Here is a 10,515-nt window from a genome sequence, read left to right as displayed (position 1 = left end):
TAACAAATAATTAAATAAAAAAAACAAAAGAGAATAATTAAATAAATGCATTTCTAATTTAAATGACAAGTAAAATATTTTTCACTTTGTTTAAATTTTTAATTATTATAACAATGTGATTCTTGATCAAGCATTGATCAAAAAAATATACCTACTTGTTCGTATATAAGAAGGACGTAACTTGTTAAATTTTTTATACACAAAACTTTACCTTATTAACAGAGTGGCACCCACACCAGTCATCCCACAATACAAATCACTATTTTTATGAGTAATAATCAAAAAATTCCATGGCTTAAGTTGTTTTTACCCTAAAAATTATTGTCTCTTGTTATGTTTATTTATTTTTTTATGATAATATTGTTCAAAAATCACCGCATTGAGTGTCACATTCTCAACGAAATATAACGGAATCTCGAAAAATTCTCAATACCATTTGATATTTTTCTCATACAAAATTCCATTGTATATAAGTATAATAATTTAAAATTATTTTTCTTCATTTTATATACATCTTATACATATACGAAAAAATAAAATTACAAAATGATCAAGATGAACTATAAGAGACCATGTCCAATTTGTATACATGATAAATCCATTGAATACAATTGAATTTGCAATTGTTAAATTGAATTTTCTAAATTATTATTATTATTATAATATTTAATACATATCTTCTCATCTTCACCGGATATTATATCTCCCGTTGCGAAAGTGTCACTCGTTGATAATCACGATGACAATGGTGTTAATGATACCCATGAAAGACCTATAACGCACACGTCGTTTTGAGTATGATAAACGATGTGAATTATCATCAAGTCAAGTCGTTTGATTAAGTATATAAAAGTACTTATCCTTCATTTTGTACTTAAAAATTTTTCACGTTCAATAAAAATATATGACAGTTTAAATAAAAAAAAAAAAAAAATATAATCATCATAAAAAATGATAAAGAAAATTATACTTGAATTTTATTATTTTAATTATTATTCAAGGTCAATTATTGAAATTTATTACACAAATAAATTGGCATTTAACTGACTCGATATTTAAAAAAAAAAAAAAAGTTTTTTAATAAATAAATAAGAATGAATTTTGAGGTTTTTAACACTGAATAAATAATATAATTATCATATATTTCTTTTTATTTTATAAAAATAATAATGAAAATGATGTGCAATAATCATTGGTCCAAGAAAATAAATATTAAAAAAATAATTAATTGAAGGCCCATCAACTGGCGCCAGGACATCAAGGCGTAATAATATTCAACAGTGGAAATTTGCAATTGCATACCCACACCGTCAACTTGAATCTGCATATTAACATTTGAATTTGAAAATGAGTGACATAAAAGAAAATATATCCATAAATATTCATATTCACTAATCATAATTTGTGTGGTTAAAAAAATCATAATAATTTCATGTTATACATGTTTTTTTTTTTTTTTTTAATTTTGAATATATTTAAGATAACGAGATATTTAATATCTTGAATATTCATAACTTGAATAAAAATTATTACTTTTAAATGTATTTTTAAATTTTATTTCATTTTTTTTTCAATAATAAAAAATATTTATCAAATGAAACATTAAATGTAATAATTAACACCACAGTGGCAATAGTAGTTGAAGAATATAATTATGAAATTGAATGAAAAAAAAAAAAAAATTAAAAATTGTGTATGCCAATGTGGCGCCATGGGAGGGCGTATTTATCATTGTAGGTGCGACGATCCGACGCCTTCTTTATATGGTCTTCCTCAGCAACATGATGTCCAAAGATATAAATTTTTCATCTTTTAAAAATGCTATTTAAAATACACTGGAAGAATCAGTGAACTTTATAATGCTGAATTATTTTATTCGCATATATAAATTCTAAAAATAAAAAAAAATATAATCAACATGTCAATAATTTTTCGAATTTCGAAATCGTAATAAAATAATTATATAGCATTTGATTTTTTATATTTTATCAAAGATTATGTATGGCAGAATAATAAATTAAATGATAAAAAAAATTTCTTTAATACAAGTGAAGTTGCACTTCACCAATCGATGAGCCTGTTGCTGAACTTCAGCCGCATTAATTTATCTTCTTGAATTATACATTAATTTTTTTTTATTTAAAGAATTATTTTCGTAACAAAATTGATGTAATATAAATCATCAGATCATGTCAGTATCTCGAATTTAATATTTAATTATTGTTATCTCAATTTTCGGCTGAAAAAAACAGTTTAAATAAAAAAAAAAAACAAAACAAATAAAAAATATACGGATGTAATTTTTAAAATGATCATATTTTTGAATGACAAGTGTTGTCTAATATAATAAAACAAACATATAAAAGAGCCAAAAATTTATAGATTATTTATTTTATTTATAATATTTTACCAAAAAATTCATAGATTGAAATTACCTAATGCGTGATTTTTTAAACTACGTGGCTCAATAGGAGCACGATTGAATCACAAAGGTAAATATTAAGTTTTAAAAAATTATTTGTATTGTGATAAAATAAAGCTCGTTAGTGACAGGGCCTGCTACATATATAAGACAATCACGATATGTTTTTTCTCATAACTAAAACATTATACTTTCAAGTCAAGTTAAAAATTTAAAAAAAAACCAATTTATAATGAGTGTGACAACGCCAATATTGGCGATATTCTTGGCAATCTGCATAACTCGTAAGTTGCAATTTTTATTAATTTATTAAATTAATTAAAAAAAAAAATTATTATTCTATTTAAAAACGTAGAAATGATTTACGTAAAAATATAATGTATTAATGTATTAATTGATAAAAAAAAAAAAAAAATCTGAATTAACAGTTGGACATGGAAAAACACCAAACAAAATATCTGGTGGTGAACTTTGTCCACCTTACAGTAATAATTTTGTCGTATCATTGAGGGTTGAAGGAAAACATATTTGTGGAGGATCATTGATTGACACACATCATGTTTTAACAGCAGCATCATGTTTGGTACTTGAAAAAAATATTATACAAAATAATGTTAAAGTATTAGTTGGTACACATGAATTAAATAATCCATCAATGGGTCAAGTTTATGGTGTTGATATTATTGTTGTACATCAAGGATATGATTGTACAAATTTATGGGCTGATGATATTGCTATTCTTAAATTAACACCACCAGATCTTAAAAAACCAAATGAAAATATGCCAAATGCTGAATGGGTTGCTCATTTGCCATGGAATGGAGATATTCAACCTGAAAGTGTTGGAATTATTTCTGGTTGGGGAGTCACTGATCCAGCAACACAAGTACTTGAAACATATCTTAGACGAGCTGAGGTATCAGTCATTACCAATGAAGAATGCAACAGAGCATATGGTGCAATTGGTCTTGGACAATTTTGTGCTGTTAATAGACTTACTGGTCATACTATTTTAGCTGTAAGTCATTTTAAAAATTTCATATGGAAAAAGAAATTTAATTTAATATTAAATAATTATAAAATATGTAAAATTAATTTATTCGTCATAGGGTGATAGCGGTGGTCCTTTAGTTGCAAAAGATTGTGACGTTCTTCTTTATGGAATACAGTCATGGGGATCAAACACATCACCAGGAGTTTTCACCAAGTAATTTTCATTTTTCATTTTTTTTTTTTCTCATATTTTATTTATTCAGTTATTTATTTAACTTTTTAATTTACAGGGTTCATCATTATTTGCAGTGGATTTCTGATACTCTTGCTCGATACTAATTGCTTTTTCAAAAAATTAATGGAAATTTATTTGGAATTTTTTCAATTGGGCATATTATCTTGATACTGTTTGTAAAAAAAAAAAAAATCTTAATACACTTTGAAAATTGAAATAATATATGTAATTTATCAATTTTTTTTAAAATAAATTATATGCCGAAATTTTATCTCATAACAGCAATATTTAAACAATGATAAAAATATTTTAAATGTGACGATTTTAATTTGAGAAATAAATAAATCACGTGTAATTTTTTTTATTTATTTTTCATTTTATTGTCTTTTTTTTATCTTTATCATTTTAAATGTAAATATACTTTTTTTTTTTGAGTAAATTTCCGCAATTTTATAAACATGTTTTTTATGTACATTACATGACGAGGTAAATGACCTTGTTGAAATTAATTAAATTTTAAAAATCAAATTAAGAAAAAAAATAAAAATAAATCTAAAATAAAATTGAGTATTATATAAACAATTTAAAAAATTAATAATAATTTTATTGATATTTTTAAATTGATTAAATTTATTTACTCGATAAATTTAAATTTATCTTGTATGAAAAAAAAAAAAAATAATAATAAATATTATTTTGAATGACACGCTTGATGAATATTTGAAGAAATTAATTAATTTTGGAAATTTAAAAAAATATTGAAATTAAATAATACAGAGAAATTTGCTTGCTTCAAGTTTCATATACCATAACTGACATATCATGACAATCCGGAAGGATAATTTTGATCTGATAAAAGGTGTCAAGAATGAAGCCAGAGAAATATCAACGTCAATATATTTAAAAATATGTATTTATCTACATATAATACTTCCCGTTCCGAAAGTTATCTCAACCTGTCTTCAATGAGTCTAATTTTCTATAAGCCATGCAATGAAATGCATCCATCATATTTGTTTAGCTCACAATCACCACGCATGTTCATGTTGCAACATGCATTTTATATAAATTTTTATTTCCGTTAACTAAAATGAAAATTGAATGATGTGATTGAATCAGGGGCTGGCTAAAACCCACGTGACGAGTGACGACAACAATATTTCACTCAAAAAATTACATGGATCAACATTGAGTACCGTAATCATATCAAAATAATTTTTTTTTTTTTTTTCAAAGATTGCATCGCACTGAAGAAGAAAAATTACATTGACAAGAATGACTTGCATTCGGACAATTACTAAAATTTTCATTCTCACCAATAGAGAAGTGAAAAAATAAAAATTTAACTGTTTTTTAATTTAATATATTTATATTCTTTTGTTGAGGTAAATAAAAAATATTAAAAAAAAAATTTTGTATTATTGTATTAATTTATAATTGATTTAAAAAAAAAAATTATATTATGAAATTTATTTACTGTATTTATTCGATTTTTTTTTTTTTTTTCCTTTAAATTAAATTTAATGATTTAATAAAAAAGGTTTTTATTATCAAAATTAAATTAAATAGTGAGATTAATTATTGACAATTTTATAATTTAAAAAATATAATTTGATTATAAAATTTAGAATAATAAATAACATTTATTTATAATTAAAATTAAAAATATTAAAAAACAAATTTATTAATTATAATTTATCAAAATATATTTAAATTTTTTATTTATCTATTTTTTATTTACAAAATTAATTTCAATTTAAATCAAGTTTATAATATAATATTTGTCTATTGAATAACATAATTTAAATTAATATAAATTAATTATAAAATTTAGAAAAAAATGAATAAACCTATCATTAAAAAAAAAAAGAAAAAATCAAATTTATTTACTGTAATTCAATATCAATTTAAATTAAAAATTAAGTCAATTTTATAGTAATTTTATAATTAAAAAAATAAAATAAATAAACAAATAATCAATTCAATAAATCGATAAATAAATTAAAGAAAAAAAAAAATCAGCAAAATGTCTTGAACGTTAAAACACCCATCATTATTTCGAAAAAAAATTAAAAAAAAAATACATATATTTATGTATTTTGCATGTAACAAATTGGTGAGTATTTTTGATAATCAAAATCATAAAAGTTCATCACAGTTTACTATGGCAATACCCAGCAATGATGCAGTGATGAATATCGCGTGTAAACGATGAAGCAATATTTTTAACGGTAAAATACTCAATGCCAAGAATGCCTAATGATCAACACGAGCATACATAATACGAGTATACATGTGCATCAACATAAATACTATTTAAAGATAAAATAATAATAATAATATACGTAATAAAATTAAAATTTAGTGATGCACCTTGTGCGTATACAATAAAAACTGCAATTTTGACTCTTGGCACTATACGCTTCATGAAACACTGATGACAATAATTGTTCATCAAAAATAATTTGTGTGTATATAAATTTACCACATGCAAATATATATGTGTATATGCAGAAATTATACATATTAATTATCATGCAGCCTTGTTCCACTGACAGAAAAAAACAGCAGGAAATTATTTAACTATTTAATTTTTTCCTACTCAAATTAATTATTTATCAAAAATTTATTTATCAATTTTATGATTATTTTATGGTTTTATAATATACTTTGAATGAATTTTTTTTTTATTTTCAATTTGTTTTAATATCATGAGAATGAATTTATTATTTCTATAAATTATGGGCGTATTGCTAATTTAGTTTTTTTTTTTTTCGATAAATTGCCTTGAAGAACTTACCATTGTTGAGATGACTCTAGAATAAATTGAGATGTCGACAATTGATTAAAACATGATGAAAAATATAATTTTTTTACATACAAATATATATAATGGATGACCTTCAAAATGACCATTTCGATTTATATATAGTTGAACTTTATATATGTGAAGCTTGAAGATCCATTATATATTTTACAAACTATTATCGATTATCAGAAATATATATATATAAAATTGATCGAGAGTGAACTCATTTTCCTGCCAGCTATTATAACATGAGCAAAAGCGTACTATAATCGCTTAAATTTAGCTCGAGGCATTTATTTAAAATGAGAGAGAGACAATGAATAAGTACAAAGTGAAATTAGATTTCCTGATTCTCATGAGGTTGTCCTGTTGTACGATATGTCTAGAAGTCAATCGTTGTATATGCAAATTAGCCTCGAGCTAAAGATCATTTTTTTGTATTTTTAGATTTTATCATTTATTTTTTTTAAATCTTATCATTTTTCTGTCCAAAGAATATTATCATAATTTTTCATGAAATTTTCCGATAAAACCATGACAAAAATATCTTCATACAGCAACGTAATTTATTTTGTTTTTTTTAAATTAAATTAATCACAAAAAAAAATAAAATATTTTTCTATTTTTCATAATTTTTCATCATTCAAGTAGAATTGTTTAATTTATTTAAAATTCCATAAATATTTAGTGTATATAATTGAAAATAGTAATGTATTAATAAATTACGAAATAAAAAAAAATTTCTTTTTTTTTAATAAATACATAAAATGCATATAGTGAGACAGATTGAGTATTAAATAAAATCTGATGTAAATATCTTGACTTCCTATGGAGAAATATATTTTTATTTATTTATTTTTTATCTATGAGACTTATATAGTGGCCTCCGGTTTTTAACGATAATCGTTACCCACCCAGGGTCATAGTCGGTGGGCTTGTTGAATGTGCAGGGCTTCAATCTCTATAAGCAATTTTCAAGTTTCTACAACACGTCGTGTTATAACCAACTATAATTTAACAACTGGTATTAATATTTTTATTTTTCAATGGTTAATATTGCCTCAAACTAAACGATAAATAATAAATTCAAAGGGTTAACCATGAATTCATAGGATGCATTAATTGGACTGTTTTAAAAAAAAATTATATTTAGATATCTGCAAGTTATTTTTGTGGTAAAAAATACCAGCTATCGTAATTTGTAAAAATAAATATATTAATTTTTTAAATCAATTTATAATTCCAATTTATCTTTATGTAATTATTTATTTTTATATTATTTTTTTTCATATGCATTTTCTTTTTGCTAAAATTCTATCTGATATCAAGAAATTGAAAAAAAAAATGAAATCATCATCAACATGTTGGTATATAATAAATCATACATGAATATCTTGAATATCAAGTCAAAAAAAAAGGTTCAGATTCATCACACAAGGCAACATATACACCACAAAAAAAAAAAAATAAAATGAGAAAATAATTGGCGAAAGTCTTCCTCTTTGTATGTGTTCAGCCAAATGATTTTTTTTCACGCTCAGGTTAATTTGTTTAACGTTAATGCTTGATTGTATGTGAGACTATGATGTACCCCAAGGTAAAGTCATCATCATCGTCAACTTTTAAAACAAATAAAAAAATAATATATTATTTTATCAACTTCTATCAGCCTCAGGTTGAAGAAGAAAGTTGGTGGACCTACTTGACTTTACATAATTAGAAAAATGTCTAGTATTTTTTTTAAATTTTAATTAAGCAAAAATTAATTATTATATAATACAATTGATAAGATATTTTTTAAATTAAAATAATTGTTTTTTTTCTTTGCATTTATTTATTTACTTGAATTATTTTTATTACTATTTTTTTTCTGCAAAAATATACATGCATTGTTTTTTTTTTTTTAAATGAAATAATTGCTCGCAACAATTTCAAGTGCAGTAAAAAAAAATCAAGCAAAGAGAAATTAATTTTTATCAAAATACAAGTATGATACGCAAAATTATTTAACAAAGCGATAATAAACACACACATACACATACATGTACTAATCAAAATGTTGTTTATCGTAAAACAAAATGAGAAAGTGCTGACACACATCATTTGGTGCTTGGATGACTTCAAGGACAATACTCATTATTACCGTGACTTTACCAGATTACGCATTGCATAATGTGAAATAAAAAAAATGGTGATGGTGAAATTGTTTATTGGTCACGCAGTTATACCATTTTGATGATTTTAACGTCAAACATTAACCGCAATATCATATCGTATCAAAATAAAGAACAAGAAAATTGATATACAAAATTGATTTTTTATTTTTTTGATTACGAAAAAACTATTATTATTATTAATTTTAAATATGAAAATTTAAAATTTAAATAAATTAAAGTTTTTTAAATGTGTATTATAAAATAATAATAATAAATATTTAAATTGAAAAATAAATTATGAAATTTTCATTTAAAAATTCAGGAATTTAGTGAGAAATAAATATATTAATGAATTTTATTTTCAAGCTTAAATTAGATAAGAAAAATATTAATTTGAAAAAATAATTATCATTAAAATATTTTTTATGCAGCTATTTATTTTTTTTAAACAAAGAAATTTTGATTTTTTTTTTAGTGTATATTTTTAATAAATTAAAAAAGGTATAATAAATGATTATTTTTTTTATTTAAATTGAGTATTATTAATATAAAGTTTATAATAGTTTTTCGAATATTAAAAATTATTGTGGTAAAATATAATTAATGAAGCCTTGTAATATTGAATGATGATTGGAGTTTGAAAAATATAAATAAAATAATTGTTATCTCAGTACATAATCCTGCAAATGACATGATTATTGTAATGAAATAACTATTAAATCATAATTAATAGTCAAAGTCTTGACCTATTAATTATATTTTTCTCTTAGATAATAAAAATATATACATTAAATACAAATAGATTCTCTTCGCATTTTTGATTTATTGAATGAAAAATAAATAAATATATTTTATAGTAATTGTTTTTTTTAAAACTTCATTGTTGCTTTTAAAAATAATGATGAAATCAAATAGAAAAAAAAATTTTAATGAACGTAAAATCATCATGATTTTTCATCATGACAATTGAAAAAAAAAAAATAAATGAAAATTACATCTTTTTGTTTATCCTGCAGCATCCTTAAAATAATTTAAACCAAGGTATGATTGATGTACGTTTCATTGAACACGCGCTTATATCCAATAACCGGAAATACAATACGTGATTGGTTTTTTTTATAACAGGGTGCCCGGAAGCTAAACAGAGATAGTAAATTAACCGGAAGTATTTACTCACTTGTAATAATTCGTGTGACCCTCCTTCCATTTTCGGTGCTATGCGAAAGTAGGTTCATTTTTTTTCTATTTTTGTTACCTATAATTATACAGTTTGACTTTATTGATGTCTTAATCTATCATACAGGATAATTAACTGTTTTTTTTAAACTGGAAAATATATTTAAAAAGTATTTTAAAAGGTGATTGAAAAAATAGAAAATTTAAAATGCAGATAAGTTGAAAAATAACTACGAAATTCCTGGTGATCCAGGAAATGACCTCAGACATTTCAATAAGAGCCAAAATTCTTACCGAGATTTGGGCAAATTCTGTGCCAAATTTCATGGTGATCAGTGACAACAGTTAATGACAAAATTCCAATCCAAAAAAAAGCAGTCATTCAATTTTATTATACAAGAAAAATATAGCTCAAAATTTGAATTTGTATATAAATATTTTTATCATGATTTATACTTTGGCAATAAACCGACAGATAATATTTCCATGTAAGCAAGTAATATCTCAACTTGATTATAACGACACTTAATTTAAAAAATACTTAAAGTCACTAAATTGTGTTAGCACTATCAAATATTATTTTGTCTACAGTTAATAATAATCCACCTAAATATAAACATAAAATTTAATTATAAAAAAAAAATACATGTAGCAAATAAATTAAAATAAATTAAAAAAATAAAAAATAATATTCAATCTACATTTTAAAATCACATATAATAAT

The 10,515-nt window shown here is 22.7% G+C and overlaps 1 protein-coding gene across 1 annotated transcript; it reads left to right on the top strand.

The window, feature by feature from the left end:
- The first annotated feature begins 2,619 nt into the window (after nucleotides 1-2,619).
- Nucleotides 2,620-3,819, top strand: LOC122848296 (trypsin-like). The gene is made up of 4 exons (XM_044146272.1): nucleotides 2,620-2,706; nucleotides 2,851-3,440; nucleotides 3,532-3,629; nucleotides 3,706-3,819. The coding sequence occupies exons 1-4, from the start codon at nucleotides 2,655-2,657 to the stop codon at nucleotides 3,752-3,754; spliced, it is 789 nt and encodes a 262-aa protein (XP_044002207.1). The 5' UTR covers nucleotides 2,620-2,654; the 3' UTR covers nucleotides 3,755-3,819.
- The last annotated feature ends 6,696 nt before the right edge of the window (nucleotides 3,820-10,515 follow it).

This window comes from Aphidius gifuensis, linkage group LG2 (genome assembly GCF_014905175.1).
Source record: "Aphidius gifuensis isolate YNYX2018 linkage group LG2, ASM1490517v1, whole genome shotgun sequence".
NCBI classification, from domain to species: Eukaryota; Metazoa; Arthropoda; class Insecta; order Hymenoptera; family Braconidae; genus Aphidius; species Aphidius gifuensis.
This window is presented reverse-complemented; position numbering and strand designations above follow the sequence as displayed.

Bases quoted from the DNA above. Each gene is read 5' to 3' on its own strand.
- LOC122848296 (XM_044146272.1), top strand. From the start codon at position 2,655: ATGAGTGTGACAACGCCAATATTGGCGATATTCTTGGCAATCTGCATA. The intron at 2,707-2,850 runs GTAAGTTGCAAT...CTGAATTAACAG, and splicing joins CTTGGCAATCTGCATAACTC to TTGGACATGGAAAAACACCA. The intron at 3,630-3,705 runs GTAATTTTCATT...TTTAATTTACAG, and splicing joins TCACCAGGAGTTTTCACCAA to GGTTCATCATTATTTGCAGT.